The sequence below is a fragment of the Schistocerca gregaria genome, chromosome 7 (assembly GCF_023897955.1).
Source record: "Schistocerca gregaria isolate iqSchGreg1 chromosome 7, iqSchGreg1.2, whole genome shotgun sequence".
In the NCBI taxonomy this organism is placed as follows: Eukaryota; Metazoa; Arthropoda; class Insecta; order Orthoptera; family Acrididae; genus Schistocerca; species Schistocerca gregaria.
In genome coordinates this window covers 498,028,687-498,049,062 of record NC_064926.1, presented here as the reverse complement: position 1 = coordinate 498,049,062, position 20,376 = coordinate 498,028,687, and the positions used below count along the sequence as shown (strand labels likewise).

General features: G+C 39.3%; 1 protein-coding gene across 1 annotated transcript in view; it reads left to right on the top strand.

Moving 5' to 3' along the window:
- The first annotated feature begins 371 nt into the window (after positions 1-371).
- The window catches only part of LOC126281661 (succinate dehydrogenase assembly factor 4, mitochondrial-like), a 38,015-nt gene continuing 18,010 nt past the window's right edge, over positions 372-20,376 (top strand). The window contains exons 1-2 of the mRNA XM_049980808.1: positions 372-491; positions 2,060-2,158. Of these exons, the coding sequence (XP_049836765.1) occupies positions 416-491; positions 2,060-2,158 (175 nt within the window). The 5' untranslated portion in view covers positions 372-415. The remainder of the gene's footprint in view (positions 492-2,059; positions 2,159-20,376) is intronic.

Here is a 20,376-nt window from a genome sequence, read left to right as displayed (position 1 = left end):
GCGAAGTGCATAGCTACAACACTAGAAGAAATGATGATCTTCACTGTTCTTGATTAAATCTCACTTTTCCACAGAATGGGGTGAATTATGCTGCCACAAAAATCTTTGGTCATTTGCCAAATAGTATGAAAAGTCTGACACATAGCCAACCAACACTGAAAAGCAAATTAAAGGAATTTCTGAATGACAACTACTCCTACTCAAGAGATGAATCCTTACATATGAAGTAGTAACTGTGAAAAAATAAATAAAATAAAAAAAGGAATAAAAATTAATTATTTGGTGTGAAGAAAAATTATGTTAAAATGACACGTTCCAAATCATTATGAAATGTCGTATTCATGGTCTATGAAACAATGGTTGATGTAATTATGTAATGTATATATGTAACCTCGCTGACCGCTGTGATTAGAGAATGGCGCTCAGGGCGAATGTTTTTGTGTTTCAGCAGACGAACGTTTTTGTTGTAGCAGCTGGCTTACGGATCAACAGTACGTTATAATTGAGCAGCTTATCGCATTATTTTTTTATGAAAATAATATACCAGGCATAGGAAGTAACACTACTTTCGAAACGAAATAAAAATGTGTGATGTAATTGCCAGAAAATCAATGAGCAAGAAAATGTAATTTTGCAAAACCAGTTTGCCCTATGTATAAAGTAATGTACAAATACTGTTCGAAATCTTGGGGAAGTTGCCAATGGAAAACTTGTTTGATAACCACTGTAAATGCTTTGCACATCACATCTCGCACATGTATTGGTTACCTCACTTATTTGAATGTACTACGACCAATTAGAACTCATTACGCACATTGAGTTGACAGTTAAAAGTGTACAGTACGTCAGCTACCATTTCGCAAATCTTTACTGTCTGTGCTACATATAACTCAATTATGTGATAGCACTCTACCTAGGCTTAGCATTCTGGAATTTGATGCTGCTGAAAAAAGACGGCGATTTAACTGACAAAGAGAGGATTGTCCTACAACAAGATTAAGTAGATGCATAACTTAAATTGCAAATTAATTCACAATAGTTTGCAGAATAATTATATGAAATGTGGTCATACGTAATTGAGGTTGGGATGTTTTGATTCTGTAATTGAAGTTGGGATGTTTTGATTCTTGGATCTCGTGGGTCAATACGATAGGTTAATTACGCAGCATAGTATACATAGAACAGCACAGTAGTTGTTGGCACTGGTGCTTATAGCGTGATGGATAACGTCAATTGTCAGTAAGCAGGCTATCCCAGACAATGTATACAGAGCACACAAATGGATAGCATTGGTTTGTCTTCAGTTGCTCACAGAAAGTAAATGTGTCTTGACAGTATAGTATCACTTGGTTTCCAGAGTCTCATAAAACTCCCATGTAATGATTAATAAAGGCATCACCATTCCTACAGTACTGTGTCAAAAACACTACTGCACTACACCCTTACTGTTTCATGTAGTAGTGAATGTGGGAAGATCATAGAGCAGAATATACATATTGTCATAGTATTCCTAATTCTGTAATGAGAAACTCGTACAATGTTTATACATCACAAAAAAAAAGGCTATGTATAGACACTAAATGTGCAGAGTACGTTCATACTGTGAGAGTTAACTGGTATTTCAAATGACTGTCACCAAGTAAAATAAATATTGTAAAATGGATTTCATATAAAATAAGCAAACATTTTTCATTATGGGAATATATTTCTAATGGAATACAAGTTATCATGTATTAAATAATGTCTTATTTTAAATTACACATGTTTCTGTATTTCAGCCCAAGTGAAACATAGCGTTAATGCAAACAATTCTGTGAATGATGTTTCCATTAACTAACAAATAAGTTAAAGTTGCTAGCATAATTGGATTATTTATTGCATACAGTAGTCACCACAAGTTAAAGTCTTCAGTTTCTTCAGAATTTTCCACCATAACTAGAACTGTTTTATAAAGTCATATTCTGCTCTAGACATCTACATTAAAGTTGTTGTAGTGCACAATCATATGTAATAATTTCAGGGAGAATATGATTATTGAAGTTTTATTGTATCTTTTCAGGTATTCTGCAGAGAAGTGCATCGACAAAACCTGAGAAGGAGCCAGCATGTTCAAAGACAGAGAGAATGGCAAAGAAGCTGAGGGAGAAAACTCCAATAGGTATCCTATCTTTACATGTCAGCCCATTAAAACTGTAGTTTCTGTGAAAGCAGTGAAATTTTGTTGAAACTGTGTGGATATCAGCAGAGCAACCATATATTTCGTTGCATGTACAGTACATTGATCAAAACAAATAGGAAATAAAAATATGGTTTTAACCCACACTGATAACATAAATAGGATGTTATACCTACATATTCAACACTATAATTTATCAGATTCTGTGGTATGGTGATCCTTTGGTACAATGTATTCTGACATCACAGAATGTGATAGGCCTACAGATACTACTGATGTCTTCCACAGTCCATCAAAACAAATGGTAAACTGTAGATCAACTGATCATTTTGTTTCAGTAAGGTACAGTTACGGCAACACCATCATATGGAGCTAAAGTACTCATACTTAACAGAGTTTTCCAAATCTCTGTTCATTTCAGTGACAAACATTCCCTTAGTAATTAACTTGTGCCAGCAACTGCAGATAAAAGGGTTAGTTCTCTTGCATAATCAGTACTGATTCTGCGTTTGATCCAGTTGCCTCATCTTTGTGTAGCATTTGAACTTGATATGCCCTGCCCTGTGTATTCCTGTGACAGTCTGACAAATAGGGACTATTGCTTGAAATTCTTTTATCAGTACTGTAAGTCAGCTATCGGTATTTCAGCCTGTATCTTCTGTCTATGATTGCGTTATCTGTAGGGCAAACAAATTGGTAAGCAGATTATTTTGTTCTGAAACTTGATGTAATTTCTTGAAAATTTTACTGTTAAATTTACAGACCTCTTCTCTTGAAACTACCTTTTGAAATAGATATGTACCTTCCAGAATGAGATTTTCACTCTGCAGCGGAGTGTGCGCTGATATGAAACTTCCTGGCAGATTAAAACTGTGTGCCCGAGCGAGACTCGAACACGGGACCTTTGCCTTTCGCGGGCAAGTGCTCTACCAACTGAGCTACCAAAGCACGACTCACGCCCGGTACTCACAGCTTTACTTCTGCCAGTATCCGTCTCCTACCTTCCAAACTTTACAGAAGCTCTTCTGCGAACCATGCAGAACTAGCACTCCTGAAAGAAAGGATACTGCGGAGACATGGCTTAGCCACAGCCTGGGGGATGTTTCCAGAATGAGATTTTCACTCTGCAGCGGAGTGTGCCCGCGAAAGGCAAAGGTTCCGAGTTCGATTCTCGGTCGGGCACACAGTTTTAATCTGCCAGAATGTTTCAGATATGTACCTTAGTTGGCAGCATAAAGGGATTGTTGCTTCAAAGCAACTTATTTGCAAACAAAATCAACTACATAGACTGAAGACCAAGATGACCAATCAAATACAATGAGAGAACACAGACTGAAGACGTCCAATCGTTTCAATGAACAAGAAGTGAGCATGACGTGATCTTTTTATTTGAGAAGTAACTTAAATGACTACCATCTGCATAGAGTTTTGCCCCACTGCAAGAATTCTAAACATTCCTTCTGAAAAATAAGGAAAAAGAGACTGATACAAGAAGCTTGCTGTCCTCACCTTGGCCAGTGTAATATTACACCTTATGCTTGTCTTGAGTCTGTTAAACTTTTACTGTCAGTGAGGCAGTGACTTTGGCGTTGCTCTTTCTGACTTATGAGCAACTTGCTCTTATTATTATTATTATTAGTGTTGTTAAATCATCCCAGCTGTCAGTTTCTTCTCTATTGTATGAGGCTTACATGAAATTTCAGTTACTAAATTTTCGTCCTATGTACTGAATATGTGTTGCTGGCAACATAAATACTTAACAGTTTAATTTTTGTTGCACTTAAGGAACAAACGTACTTTTCCATGTACAATAAGTTTCGTACTAAATAAATAGTTGTGGTAATAGCGTTAGTAGTGAAGTATCAGTGTTAATAGCAATAGCTACACTTTTTGTAATTGTGCTGTTAGTGCATAAAATCATTTTACTGTAGTAGCATAACTTAGGTAATGTAGGCATATCAATTTTCTGACAACTGTAAAATTTTTACCATGAGTGAGAGGTGTGGGCTTTGTCATAGGTTTTGTAGTTGTGGTACAAAATTTGTGGAAATTATTTTCAGTGGGATGATTGCTGTGGGGAAGCCAGTGGGCATTCTATGGATGTCCTCTCCCAGAGCTACAGAATTTGAAGCAGAAATAAGTTAAGACAGGAGCAGAAGTGTAAAGCCTGTGCCCTTCAATTGCGGTTAGAAAACACGAGAGAGGGGCTAAATATGAAGAAGAGAGAGAAGGGAGCTGGAGAATGGGAACTAGCAAGTGGTGAAAAGGGTGCCCAGTTTCACTGGGCGTACCACCAATGGATTTGGCCAACTGAGAGTTTAGAGGAGAGAAGCTCTTGTGCTGTTAGATACTTCTCATGGCAGAGGTCTAAGCCAACAGTTGCAGAAAGTGTTGAGGAGTGAGTACCACGTCATCAACATTGCAAAGCTTAGTGCAGGGTTGTTTCAGGTGACTGTTAACATAAGGAAGTTTTGTAGGAATGTTACAAAAGAGGGTCAGATAGTTATTGTGGGTTGAGCTGGGGATAATCTGGATAGGAACAGGGAATATAACATGGGTGATGACCTGGAAAGTATAGCTATTCAAACTGGTGGCACAAATGTGTACCTCGTGCAGCTGTTGCAGTGCTACGATTGTTCTACATCTACATCTATACTCTGCAAACCACCGTGAAGTGCCTGTTGGAGGATATGTCCTATTGTACCAGTTATTAGTGTTTCTTCCCATTAGATTAAATTTACTTTCATTCCAATTGATCTGTAATGAGGAGGTTCTCCAGGATGTAGAACATGTTGGAAAAACAATAATACATGACAAATATTTACAACTGAAACAAATAAGCTAATGTACCTTCCACAGGTCCCAAGTGGAATGATTGTCATCTTTTTAATGAATACTATATGAAAGCATCATTTTACAAACAGTAATGCACTGAATTTAAAATAAATAAAGTTTTATTTATTTATAAGGTAATAAATATGTTAATAGAACTACTATTTATAATGAATACATTACTGCACTGAAATGATGCAGAAGTTAGATTGCACTTACACACACACACACACACACACACACACACACACACACACACACACTTATTTGCAATGAACACATTACTGCATTGAAATTATGTAGGAGTTATCAGTTGGTTCTACTGAGAAATTCATCAATGGAGTAGAGGGAGTTGGCCACCAATAAACCTTTAGGCTTCTCTTAAACTGAATTTCATTGGTTGTTAAGCTTTTTATGGCTGCTGGCAGCCATGGAAGAGGTGTGGGCCAGATTTTGCAGCAAAAATTAGGTGACAAGTACCAGGTCACGAACTTTTTCAAGCTAAGTGCATGTCTTAGCCATGTGATAGAGGATATAGGTTCCTTGTGCAAGGGTTTCACAAAGCAGGATCATGTGATGGTAGTGGGTGGAGTGAGAAAGAGTATTGATAGTGTGTTGAGTGTGACCTGGTGAAAATAGTCGTGCTGGTGCCTGCTTTCGTGCGGCATGATCGGTCCCAGTTGAATTGCTCTGTCAGGAGGGTAAATATGGAGTTGGATCAGTTGCGTAGGGTGGCCACTCTGTCAAACATTGGATTGGTTCCTGTCGAGGCTATTGATAGGGGGGATTTCGCAAGGCATGGTGTACACCTCAATAGGAAAGGGAAGGGTAAACTGGCAGGTTTGTTAGTGAAATCCATAAGGGGGAGCACTAGTACTCATGGATATACCTCTTTTTTTAGAGTAATATCAGTGTCCAATGAGAAGTTCAGGCAGGCAGGTGCTAAAGAGATCCAAAACACACAAAATTCTCACAACAGGAAAGTAAATAATAGTGATACCATATTTAACCACAATATTGGTGGATTAAAGAAAAAAGTAGATTCTCACAAAATTAAAGTAAAAAATAATGTTACCATTTTTCACCAAAATATTCCGGGATTGTAGAATAAAGTAGATGAACTCCTGGTTTGTTTAGATGACATTGAATCTGATAATGTAATAGATATACTATGCCTGTCTGGGCATCACATTGTGTCTGGTATGGAAAAGGTAAATATCAGTGGTTATAAACTAACTGCACATAAGAGTAGAGAGAATAAGGTGAGAGGAGGAGTTGCCATATATGTCAAAAGTTATCACTGTGTAAAATGCTTAGATACAAAAAAGTTTTGTCTAGGGCAACATATAGAAGCATGTGTCTGTCAACTTAAACTGCAGGAGGGCTCTTTTATAATTGTAACAGTATATAGGTCCCCTTCAGGAAACTGTAATTTATTCCTGGAAAACTTGGATGCCTTGTTGTGCTATCTGTCAGATAGGGGAAAGCAAATTATTATTTGTGGGGACTTCAGTGTTGATTCACTGAAAGAGTTTAATAGGAAGAATGACTTGGAAGTCTTGCTCGGTTCTTTCAATTTGACATCTGTGATTAATTTTCCTACTCTGATCATGGTGCTCAGCTAGTTACAGTATATGACATAGCTCCATTCAGTAATTCAAAACTACCCTCCAAAGTTGTGCGTTCCATTAATGACTCAACAATTAGAAATTTCAGAGAAAATCTTAAACAATTAGACTGGGATGAGGTGTACAAGGAACCCGATGCTAATTTAAAATATAACTTATTTCATGATACACTTGTAAGAGCATTTGAAAACTGTTTCCCCAAGAAAGTAGTTAAATCTAATTATAAGAAACCACGCAAAAAACTTTGGCTTACTAAAGGAATAAAAATACTTTGTAACCACAAAAGGGAACTGTATCTAACAACAAGAAAGGGTAATGACCCAGAAACAGCCAAATATTATAAAAACTACTGGGAGACATTAAGAAAGGTTATTAAAAATCCAGAAGCATGGGCATAATGTCTGATAACAAAATCTAAACAATTTGGAATATTATTACAAGGGAGACAGGGCAGCCAAGAGTACAAGATGACGGCCTTACCATCAAAGGGAATGGAAACTTGACAAACAACAAGCTGGAAGTCGAAAACATTTTGAATAATCATATTTTAAATGTTGTAGAGAAAATAGGATCTAAATGTTCATTAGAAGAAGCAAGGCAGTTAATGGAAGAGGCCTTACCCACACCAGTTGATACAATTGAAATTCCACCCACTTCTCCTTCTGAAATTATAAAGATAATAAACTCTCTCAAGAATAAAAGCTCACACGGAATTGATGGCATTTCCAGCAGAATAATAAAAACTTGTTCCCAAGAGATAAGTGGTATTCTTAGCCACATGTGTAATAGCTCTCTAAAGCAGGGTAATTTCCCAGATATACTGAAGTATGTCATTGTTAAACCATTGCATAAAAAGGGGGATATGTCTGATGTCAACAACTACTGCCCAATCTCTCTTCTGACTGCCTTATCCAAGATTCTTGAAAAAGTAATGTATTGTAGAGTAGCTTCACACCATTGTAAAAATAAAGTTTTAACAAAATCTCAGTTTGGTTTCCAGAAAGGTTTTTCGACGGAAAATGCTATATATACTTTCACTAATAAAATATTAAATGCTCTGAGTAACCGGAAGTCACCCGTTGGGATTTTTTGTGATTCTTAAATCCTTTTGATTGTGTAAATCGTGGAATACTTCTAGATAACCTCAAGTACTGTGGTATGAATGGGACAGCGCTCAAATGGTTTGAATCATACTTAACTGGAGTGCAGGAAGTTGAAATAAGCAGTTCACATAATATGCACAAAGCTGGTGATTTCTCAAACTGGGGAACAATCAAGAATGGGGTGCCGCAAGGTCCAGTCTTGGGTCCTCTGCTGTTCTTAATATATATATTAATGACTTGCCATTCCATATTCACAAAGATGCAAAGCTGGTACTTTTGCTGATGATACAAGTATAGCTATCACACCCAACAAACAAAAATTAACTGCTGAAATTGTAAACGATGTTCTTCAGAAAATCATTAAACTTTAACAAAACACAGTACATACAGTTCCAACAGCAAATGGAATGGCACCAGTAATAAATATAGACTTCGATCAGAAATCGGTAGCTAAGGTAGAATATTCAAAATTTCTAGGTGTATGCGTTGATGAGGGGTTGAACTGGGAAAAACGCACTGAGGATCTGCTGAAACGGTTGCATTCATCTACGTATGCTATTAGGGTCATTGCAAATTTTGGCGATATACATCTCAGTAAATTAGCTTACCACGCCTATTTTCATTCTCTGCTTTCGTATGGCATCATATTCTGGGGCAACTCATCATTGAGTAAAAGAGTGTTCATTGCACAAAAGCGTGTAATCAGAATAATTGCCGAGGCTCATCCAAAATCATCCTGCAGACACTTATTTAAAGAGCTAGAGATCTTCACTGTAGCCTCACAATATATATATTCACTTATGAAATTTGTTATTAACAATCCGAACGAATTCAAAAATAATAGCAGTGTACATGGCTGCAACACTACGATAAAGGATGATCTTCACTACTCAAGGTTAAATCTAACTTTGGCTCAGAAGGGGGTAAATTATGATGTCACTAAAGTCTTTGGTCACTTACCTAATAGCATCAAAAGTCTGCAGATAGCCATATAGCATTTAAAAGGAAATTAAAAGAATTTCTTAATGACAACTCTTTCTTCTCGGGTAATTTCCCCAACCCCTACAAAAAATAAAAAAAAAATAAAAAAGCATCATGTGATATTTTGTGTAGTGTAATATCTTGTATAGAAACCTTTCATTAATCTGACACATTCCACATCATTACGAAGTGTTGTATTCATGGAACAAGTATTAATCTAATCTAAATTGAAAATGTGTCTTCCTGTATAATGCACACCTTTTTGTACAAGAGTAAGTGACTTTAAATCCTTGTGAAGATTATTCTTATTTCTAGTATTGATTCTATGAATTGAGCTGTTTGTTTGAAAAAGTGATAAATTTTTAATGACAAATTTCGTTAGGGAATAAATATATTGGGAAGCAGTAGTTAGTATCCCTAGTTCCCTAAAGAGGCTTCTGCAGGACGTTCTTGAGTTCACACCACATATAACTCTTACTGCACATTTTTGTGCGCGGAAAACTTTAGCTTGGCTTTATGAATTACCCCAAAAAATAATCCCATATGACATTATGGAATGAAAGTAAGCATAGTATGCCAGCTTTTTAATTTTTATATCCCCTTTGTCTGACACAATTTGCATTGCAGACGCTTCAGCAGTTCTGTGGTGTGCTCCTCCCAGTTGAATTTATTATCAAGTTGTAATCCCAAGGATTTAGCACTCTCCACTTCTTCTATCTGCTTGTCATTGTATGTTAGGCATATACTCGTGGGACACCCCTTACAAGTTCTGAACTGCATGTAGTGTGTTTTTTCAAAGTTTAGTGACAAAGAATTGGCTAGGAACCAGTGATTAATGTTCACAAATATTTTATTAGCCGATCTTTCTAAGACTACACATCATTTGCTATTTATTGCAATGTTTGTATAATCGGAAAACATTCCTGTATGAAGCATGGGAAGAGTGGTTGTTTGGATGCCTCTGTGCATGCTGTAATTATTCTAATCTTGTCCTCAGGGTCCCTATGTGAGCAATACATAGTGGGTTGTAGTGATATATTGGACATCATAGTATATTCCTAGAGTCATCATTTTAAGCTGGTTCTTCAAACTTTGTCAGCAGACTTTCTCAGTACAGTTTATGTCTATCTTCAAGAGTCTACCAAGTTTCTTCAACATCTTTGTGACATTCTCCCACAGTCCAGACAAACCTGTGACCATTCGTGTTGCCCTTCTCCGTACCCATTCAATATCCCCTGTTAGTTCATCTGGTGCAGCTCCAGCACACTTGAGTGGTGTTCTAGAATGGGTCACACAAGTGATTCATAAGCAGTCTCCTTTGTAGGATGATTGCATTTCCCCAGTATTCTACAAATAACCCATCATCACCTTAATACTACTGTTAGGCGCATTAACGTGAAACTTGGAAGGGCACTGATAACCAAGGAAATGCCTCATACTACAGTGGTGCAAATTGAGTCTATCTAGAGATTGGTCTTTACCGGATGAAGCCTGTATCTCAATAGGTGTAGGAAAGGGAGGTTGCCGAAGCTTATAGGTGACATTTTAGTGGGGAGTGGTGGGATCACACAGGGAAAAAATCCTGTGTTAATTAGTTTTAGAGCTGCAGCTCTTTTAGACTGAAGTCAGCTGATAGGTATCCATGCTTAAGGGCAGTTTCTTTAACAAAGGAACCACCTTCGAGGAAGGTCAGGCATCTGAGTAATGGAGCAGTTAGCACATTGCATCAAATTATAAGAGGAATTAGAGATAAAGCTACTGAACTGCTTATTGATGCTAACTTTCACATAATTGTTATATCCTAGCACCACTTAAACAATGTCACAATTTAGAGGCTTCCTATGTTGGGCTACAGATTAGGTAGCTATTTTTCAAAAGAGCTCTTTGTGGAGTGGGAGAGTGGCCATATATGTGGAAAATGATATTCCATTTGAATCTATCGAAATATGAAAGCACTACACTGAACAACTCATTAAATGTTATACAGTGAATGTGAAATTTAGTGAAACTACACTTTTAATGATAGTTTTGTGGGGCGAAAGAAAAGCCATTACACCAAAATAATACTGTTACTTTTAACTATAGTTATTGATAAGTCCCCTAACTCTGATTTCTGGATATTTCTGTTCAAGCTAGAGAGAGTTCTTGGCTCACTGTATTGAAAGTGCTAAAAATTAGTTTTTTGTTGTGACTTTAATGTTGTTGTTGTTGTTGTTGTTGTTGTCTTCAGTCCTGAGACTGGTTTGATGCAGCTCTCCATGCTACTCTATCCTGTGCAAGCTGCTTCATCTCCCAGTACCTACTGCAACCTACATCCTTCTGAATCTGCTTAGTGTACTCATCTCTCGGTCTCCCTCTACGATTTTTACCCTCCACGCTGCCCTCCAATGCTAAATTTGTGATCCCTTGATGCCTCAAAACATGTCCTACCAACCGATCCCTTCTTCTAGTCAAGTTGTGCCACAAACTTCTCTTCTCCCCAATCCTATTCAATACCTCCTCATTAGTTACGTGATCTATCCACCTTATCTTCAGTATTCTTCTGTAGCACCACATTTCGAAAGCTTCTATTCTCTTCTTGTCCAAACTAGTTATCGTCCATGTTTCACTTCCATACATGGCTACACTCCAAACAAATACTTTCAGAAAGGACTTCCTGATACATAAATCTATATTCGATGTTAACAAATTTCTCTTCTTCAGAAACGCTTTCCTTGCCATTGCCAGTCTACATTTTATATCCTCTCTACTTCGACCATCATCAGTTATTTTACTTCCTAAATAGCAAAACTCCTTTACTACTTTAAGTGTCTCATTTCCTAATCTAATTCCCTCAGCATCACCCGATTTAATTTGACTACATTCCATTATCCTCGTTTTGCTTTTGTTAATGTTCATCTTATATCCTCCTTTCAAGACACTGTCCATTCCGTTCAACTGCTCTTCCAAGTCCTTTGCCGTCTCTGACAGAATTACAATGTCATCGGCGAACCTCAATGTTTTTACTTCGTCTCCATGAATTTTAATACCTACTCCAAATTTTTCTTTTGTTTCCTTTACTGCTTGCTCAATATACAGATTGAATAACATCGGGGAGAGGCTACAACCCTGTCTCACTCCTTTCCCAACCACTGCTTCCCTTTCATGCCCCTCGACTCTTATTACTGCCATCTGGTTTCTGTACAAATTATAAATAGCCTTTCGCTCCCTGTATTTTACCCCTGCCACCTTTAGAATTTGAAAAAGAGTATTCCAGTCAACATTGTCAAAAGCTTTCTCTAAGTCTACAAATGCTAGAAACGTAGGTTTGCCTTTTCTTAATCTTTCTTCTAAGATAAGTCGTAAGGTCAGTATTGCCTCACGTGTTCCAACATTTCTACGGAATCCAAACTGATCTTCCCCGAGGTCTGCATCTACCAGTTTTTCCATTCGTCTGTAAAGAATTCGCGTTAGTATTTTGCAGCCATGGCTTATTAAACTGATAGTTCGGTAATTTTCACATCTGTCAGCACCTGCTTTCTTTGGGATTGGAATTATTATATTCTTCTTGAAGTCTGAGGGTATTTCGCCTGTCTCATACATCTTGCTCACCAGCTGGTAGAGTTTTGTCATTACTGGCTCTCCCAAGGCCGTCAGTAGTTCTAATGGAATGTTGTCTACTCCAGGGGCCTTGTTTCGACTGAGGTCTTTCAGTGCTCTGTCAAACTCTTCACACAGTATCGTATCTCCCATTTCGTCTTCATCTACATCCTCTTCTATTTCCATAATATTGTCCTGAAGTACATCGCCCTTGTATAAACCTTCTATATACTCCTTCCACCTTTCTGCCTTCCCTTCTTTGCTTAGAACTGGGCTGCCATCTGAGCTCTTGATATTCATACACGTGGTTCTCTTCTCTCCAAAGGTCTCTTTAATTTTCCTGTAGGCAGTATCTATCTTACCCCTAGTGAGATAAGCTTCTACATCCTTACATTTGTCCTCTAGCCATCCCTGTTTAGCCATTTTGCACTTCCTGTCGATCTCATTTTTGAGACGTTTGTATTCCTTTTTGCCTGCTTCATTTACTGCATTTTTATATTTTCTCCTTTCATCAATTAAATTCAATATTTCTTCTGTTACCCAAGGATTTCTAGCAGCCCTCGTCTTTGTACCTACTTTATCCTCTGCTGCCTTCACTACTACATCCCTCAGAGCTACCCATTCTTCTTCTACTGTATTTCTTTCCCCTATTCCTGTCAATTGTTCCCTTATGCTCTCTCTGAAACTCTGTACAACCTCTGGTTCTTTCAGTTTATCCAGGTCCCATCTCCTTAATTTCCCACATTTTTGCAGTTTCTTCAGTTTTAATCTACAGGTCATAACTAATAGATTGTGGTCAGAGTCCACATCTGCCCCTGGAAATGTCTTACAACTTAAAACCTGGTTCCTAAATCTCTGTCTTACCATTATATAATCTATCTGATACCTTTTAGTATCTCCAGGGTTCTTCCACGTATACAACCTTCTTTCGTGATTCTTAAACCAAGTGTTAGCTATGATTAAGTTGTGCTCTGTGCAAAATTCTACTAGGCGGCTTCCTCTTTCATTTCTTAGCCCCAATCCATATTCACCTACTATGTTTCCTTCTCTCCCTTTTCCTACACTCGAATTCCAGTCACCCATTACTATTAAATTTTCGTCTCCCTTCACTATCTGAATAATTTCTTTTATTTCATCGTACATTTCTTCAATTTCTTCATCATCTGCAGAGCTAGTTGGCATATAAACTTGTACTACTGTAGTAGGTGTGGGCTTCGTATCTATCTTGGCCACAATAATGCGTTCACTATGCTGTTTGTAGTAGCTTACCCGCATTCCTATTTTCCTATTCATTATGAAACCTACTCCTGCATTACCCCTATTTGATTTTGTGTTTATAACCCTGTAGTCACCTGACCAGAAGTCTTGTTCCTCCTGCCACCGAACTTCACTAATTCCCACTATATCTAACTTTAACCTATCCATTTCCCTTTTTAAATTTTCTAACCTACCTGCCCGATTAAGGGATCTGACATTCCACACTCCGATCCGTAGAACGCCAGTTTTCTTTCTTCTGATAACGACATCCTCCTGAGTAGTCCCCGCCCGGAGATCCGAATGGGGGACTATTTTACCTCCGGAATATTTTACCCAAGAGGATGCCATCATCATTTAATCATACAGTAAAGCTGCATGTCCTCGGGAAAAATTACGGCTGTAGTTTCCCCTTGCTTTCAGCCGTTCGCAGTACCAGCACAGCAAAGCCGTTTTGGTTAATGTTGCAAGGCCAGATCAGTCAATCATCCAGACTGTTGCCCCTGCAACTACTGAAAAGGCTGCTGCCCCTCTTCAGGAACCACACGTTTGTCTGGCCTCTCAACAGATACCCCTCCGTTGTGGTTGCACCTACGGTACGGCCATCTGTATCGCTGAGGCACGCAAGCCTCCCCACCAACGGCAAGGTCCATGGTTCATGGGGGGAGGGTGACTTTAATATTAATTTCAAAAGTGATTGTGCAAGAAAAAGAAAGTTGGAAGATATCTAGATTTGTATTATTTGATGCGAACTATATTCTTTCCAAGTAGAGTGCAAAAGATCATGACAACATTTTTGTTCATTCTTCAACACTAGAGGGCATTCTGTTAGTAAAACAGTTTTCTGTGCAAATCCTCCCCCCCCCCCCCCCACACACACACACAAACATTAAATATAATTACAAACTACTCAGAAATATTGATCCAGGACCAGCAGAGACTTTTAAACATTGCTTTCCTTAATACATTTCTCTTGCTCTTTGAAAGTTGAGATTCATTAGAATGTTTAAAACAGGGTACTGACACTAACTGGCAACCTGGATATCTGGCTAATGGGATAAGGATATCATGTAGAAAAAAGTAGGAATTACATCAAAATGTTAAGGATAATAACAGTTGAGCTGCAGGAGTCTAGTACAAACAGTGCTGTATGACACTTAAAAATATCAATAGGAAGGCAAAAAGTATGTAGCACACGAGTAGAATAACTAATTATCAGGGTAAAATTGAAACCACATAGTCAGTCTAGAAGGAAGTATCTGGCCAATAGCACAGGTTCGAAGCTCTATGGTTGGTACACAGAAAGATGTCTTTGTTACAGATAAGTCAGATATACACTGAAGAGCCAAAGAAACTGGTACATCTGCCTAATATCGTGTAGGGCCCCCATGAGCACGCGGCTTGCCACAACACGTCCTGGCATGGACTCTGCTGATGTCTGAAATAACGCTGGAGGGAACTGACACCATGAATCTTGTAGGGCTGTCCGTAAGAGTATGGGGGGTTGGAGATCTCTTCTGAGCAGCATGTTGCAAGCATTCCAGATATGCTCAATAATGTTCACATCTTGGGAGTTCGGCAGCCAGCAGAATTGTTGAAACTCGGAAGAGTGTTCTTGGAGTCACTCTGTAGCAATTCTGGATGCCTGGGGTGCCCCATTGTCCTGCTGGAATTGCCCAAGTCCATCAAAATGCGCAATGGACATGAATGGATGCAGGTGATCTCACAGGATGTTTACGTATGTGTCACCTGTCAGAGTCATATCTAGCTGTATCAGAGATCCCATACCACTCCAGCTGCATTCTCCGCACACCATTACAGAGCCTCTACCATCTTGAACAGTCCCCTGCTGACATGCAGGTTCATGGATTCATGAGGTTGTCTCCATATCCATAACATCCATCTGCTTATTACAATTTGAAATGAAACTCGTCCGACCAGGCAACATGTTTCCAGTCATCAACAGTCCAGTGTCAGTGTTGACGGGTCCAGGTGATGTGTAAAGCTTTGTGTCGTGCAGTTATCAAGGGTACACAAGTGGGCCTTCGGCTTTGAAAGCCCATATCAATGATGTGTCATTGAATGGTTTGCACACTCACTCTTGTTAATGGCCCAACATTGAAATCTGCAGTAATTTGTGGAAGGTTTGCACTTCTGTCACATTGGAGAATTCTTTTCAGTCATCATTGGTCCCGTTCTTGCAGGATCTCTTTCCACTTACGGCGATGTCAGAGATTTGAAGTTTTACCAGATTCCTGGTATTCACGGTACACTCGTGAAATTGTCGTGTGGGAAAATCCCCACTTCGTGGCTACCTGTGAGGTGCTGTGTCCCATCACTCGTGTGCTGACTGTAACACCACGTTCAAACTCACTTAAATCTTGATATCCTTGCATTGTTGCAGCAGGAACTGATCTAACAATTGTGACAAACACTTATTGTCTTGTATAGTCATTGCTGACCGCAGTGCTGTAATCTGATTGTTTACATGTCTCTGTATTTGAATATGCATGCCTACACCAGTTTCTTTGTCATTTCAGTGTAAGTGCAGTATTTAACAATCACTTTCTGAATATAGCAGTGAATTAAATAATAACTCAGTTTCTACAGGAAATCGTATGGCTTGCCAAGACTCCTATTTGAAATAAACCTCCATGATACTGACTGAAAAGGGTGAGATTGAGTCAATATCAAATTGCTGAAGACTAAGGACTCACATGGATATGATGAGATATCCAACAAGACACAAAACATTATGCTGCAGTTGGCCCAGTAATTAGCCACATGTGTAATTTTACGTTTAGCAGTGGTTACTTTCCTGAATGATTTAAGATCTCATTAGTAAAACGACTTTTTAAAAATGTAGAAAGGGATAATGCAGACAGCTGTAGACCTATTTCTGAGTGACTGGTGTTCGACAAAGTTAATGAAAGGCCGTATATATACGGGTGATTGATCATTTCAATTCACATAATTTGCTGTCAAACATACATGTTGGTTTCAGAAGAGACTTAGCAACTGAAAACGCAATATTCTCTTTTCTCGATGAAACACTTTACAAATTAAACAAAAGGTTGTGAACACTAGACATCTTTGATTTAACTTAGGCATTCGATTGTGTGGAACACAAAATATTACTGTAGAAGTTGTCTATTATGGAAAAAGAGGAGTAGCTCACAGTCAGTTCCTCTCATACATTGGGAACAGACAGCAAAAGATTGTTCTCCACAGTCATGAGAATTTCTGTGAGTTGGTGTTAGACTGGCACACGATTAAGTAGTGTGGGGGGGGATTGCCTCAGGGATTGGTGCTGGGACTGCATACTGCTGCTTCTTATATTTATGACAATTGATTCTAAAATATTTCTGCTTGCTGACAACATTAGCTTGGTAGTGCGGGGTGTTGAGTGCAACAAAACATAGGCAGTTTATCACATCCTGCAGTTAAAGACATAATTTCATGGCTTTTAGAAAATAAATTCATGCTAAGTCACATTAATACTTTGTTTTTACTGCTTCTAACACAATGTTCTACTAAAATTGACATTTTGATCACACAGAAAGGGCATATGCCTAGCCCCTGTGTCTCAACGATTCAAATTTCTAAGCATTCAAACAATGGAAAATTCAGGATGGAATGTAACAATGTTATGAGAAGGATATTTGCTACTCAGCATACAGCAGAACACACACACACACACACACACACACACACACACACACACACACACACACACAACCAGTCTGTGGCAGCTGAAGCCAGACTGAGAGCAGCAGCATATGATGGGAAAGGCAAGCAGGTGGTGGAGGTAAGGAGGAGGCTGGGCTGGGGAGGGGGAGGTATAGCAGGTTAGGAGTAGGAGACAGAAAGTGCTGCTTGTTGGAGCGCACAGGGATGATGTGGAGATAGGGTAAAGCAGTTAGGTGCAGTTGGGAGCTTATACGGAGGGTGGGGAGTTGCAGTAAAGGAGATAAGTAAAAAGACTACGGGTGTGTTGGTGGAGTGGAGGGCTAGGTAGTGTTGGATTGGGAACGGGGAAGGGGATAGATGGGTAAGGGCAATGACTAACGAAGGCTTAGGCCATGAGGGTTACAGGAACATAGCATATATTTCAGGGAGAGTTCCCACCTGCGCAAATCAGAAAAGCTGTTGGTGATGAAAAGGAGTCAGATGGCACAGGATGTGAAGCAGTCATTGAAATAAAGAACATCGTGTTGGGTGGCGTGCACAGCACTAGGTTGTCCATCTGTTTCTGGGCCACAGCTTGTCGGGGGCCATTCGTGCAGACAGAATGTTATGCCCACATGGAATACAGCACAGCAGTTGTAGCTTAGCATTAGATCACATGACTGGTTTCACAGTTAGCCCTGCCTTTGATGGGATAGGGATGTTTGTGACTGGATTGGAGTATGTGCTGGTGGGAGGATCAATGGGACAAGTCTTGCTGCTAGTTCAGCAACAGGGATATGAGATATGAGACATGAGGCAAAGGCTTGGGAGCAGGGGTTGTGTGGGGATGGACGAGGATATTGTGTAGATTCGGTGGGTGGCAGAATACCACTGTGGGAGGGGTAGGAAAGATAATGGGTAGCACATTTATGATTTCAGGGCACGACGAGTGGTAGTTGAAACCCTGGCGGAGAATGTAATTCAGTTTCTCCAGTCATGGGTGGTAATGAGTCATGAGGGGAATGCTGCTCCGTGGCCGGACGGTAGGACTTTGCGAGGTGGTAGGTGACTGGAAAGATAATGTACAGGAGATTTGTTATTGTACTAGGTTGGGAACATAATGATGGCCTATGAAGGTCTCAGTGAGACCCTCAGTACTTTTTGAGAAGGACAACTCATCACTACAGATGTGATGGCCACGGATGGCTAGGCTGTATGGTTGGAACTTCTTGGTATGAAATAGGTGGCATCTGTCAAAGTGGAGGTATTGCTAGTGCTTGGTAGGTTTGATAGTAAGAGGTACTGATGCAACCGTCTATGAGGTGGATGTCAATATCTAGGAAGGTGTCTCGTCGTGTTGAGTAGAACCAGGTGAAGTGAATAGAGGAGAATGTGTTGAGCACTATTGAACAGCACATTTCACAATACCCAACAGATTCCAAACCAACAACCTCCTTCGTAGTTGTCATGACCAATTATATCCTGAATCACAATTACTTTTCCTATGAACCATGGAACCATGAACCATAGACCTTGTCGTTGGTGGGGAGGCTTGCGTGCCTCAGCGATACAGATAGCCGTACCGTAGGTACAACCACAATGGAGGGGTATCTGTTGAGAGGCCAGACAAACGTGTGGTTCCTGAAGAGGGGCAGCAGCCTTTTCAGTAGTTGCAAGGGCAACAGTCTGGATGATTGACTGATCTGGCCTTGTAACAATAACCAAAAAGGCCTTGCTGTGCTGGTACTGCGAATGGCTGAAAGCAAGGGGAAACTACGGCCATAATTTTTCCCGAGGGCATGCTGCTTTACTGTATGATTAAATGATGATGGCGTCCTCTTGGGTAAAATATTCCGGAGGTAAAATAGTCCCCCATTCGGATCTCCGGGCGGGGACTACTCAAGAGGATGTCGTTATCAGGAGAAAGAAAGCTGGCGTTCTACGGATCGGAGTGTGGAATGTCAGATCCCTTAATTGGGCAGGTAGGTTAGAAAATGTAGAAAGGGAAATGGATAGGTTGGAGTTAGATATAGTGGGAATTAGTGAAGTTCGGTGGCAGGAGGAACAAGACTTCTGGTCAGGTGACTACAGGGTTATAAACACAAAATCAAATAGGGGTAATGCAGGAGTAGGTTTAATAATGAATAGGAAAATAGGAATACGGTTAAGCTACTACAAACAGCATAGTGAACGCATTATTGTGGCCAAGATAGACATGAAGACCATGCCTACTACAGTAGTACAAGTTTATATGCCAACTAGCTCTGCAGATAATGAAGAAATTGATGAAATGTATGATGAGGTAAAAGAAATTATTCAGGTAGTGAAGGGAGACAAAAATTTAATAGTCATGGGTGAGTGGAATTAAAGTGTAGGAAAAGGGAGAGAAGGAAACGTAGTAGGTGAATATGGATTGGGGCTAAGAAATGAAAGAGGAAGCTGCCTGATAGAATTTTGCACAGAGCACAACTTAATCATAGCTAACACTTGGTTTAAGAATCATGAAAAAAGGTTGTATACATGGAAGAACCCTGGAGATACTAAAAGGTATCAGATAGATTATATAATGGTAAGACAGAGATTTAGGAACCAGGTTTTAAATTGTAAGACATTTCCAGGGGCAGATGTGGACTCTGACCACAATGTATTGGTTATGAACTGTAAATTAAAACTGAAGAAACTGCAAAAACGTGGGAATTTAAGGAGATGGGACCTGGATAAACTGAAAGAGCCAGAGGTTGTACAGAGTTTCAGGGAGAGCATAAGGGAACAATTGACAGGAATTGGTGAAAGAAATACAGTAGAAGAATGGGTAGCTTTGAGGGATGAAGTAGTGAAGGCAGCAGAGGATCAAGTAGGTAAAAAGATGAGAGCTAGTAGAAATCCTTGGGTAACAGAAGAAATATTGAGTTTAATTGATGAAAGGAGAAAATATAAAAATGCAGTAAATGAAGCAGGCAAAAAGGAATACAAACGTCTCAAAAATGAGATGGGTAGGAAGTGCAAAATGGCTAAGCAGGGATGGCTAGAGGACAAATGTAAGGATGTAGAGGCTTATCTCACTAGGGGTAAGATAGATGCTGCCTACAGGAAAATTAAAGAGACCTTTGGAGATCAGAGAACCACTTGTATGAACATAAAGAGCTCAGATGGA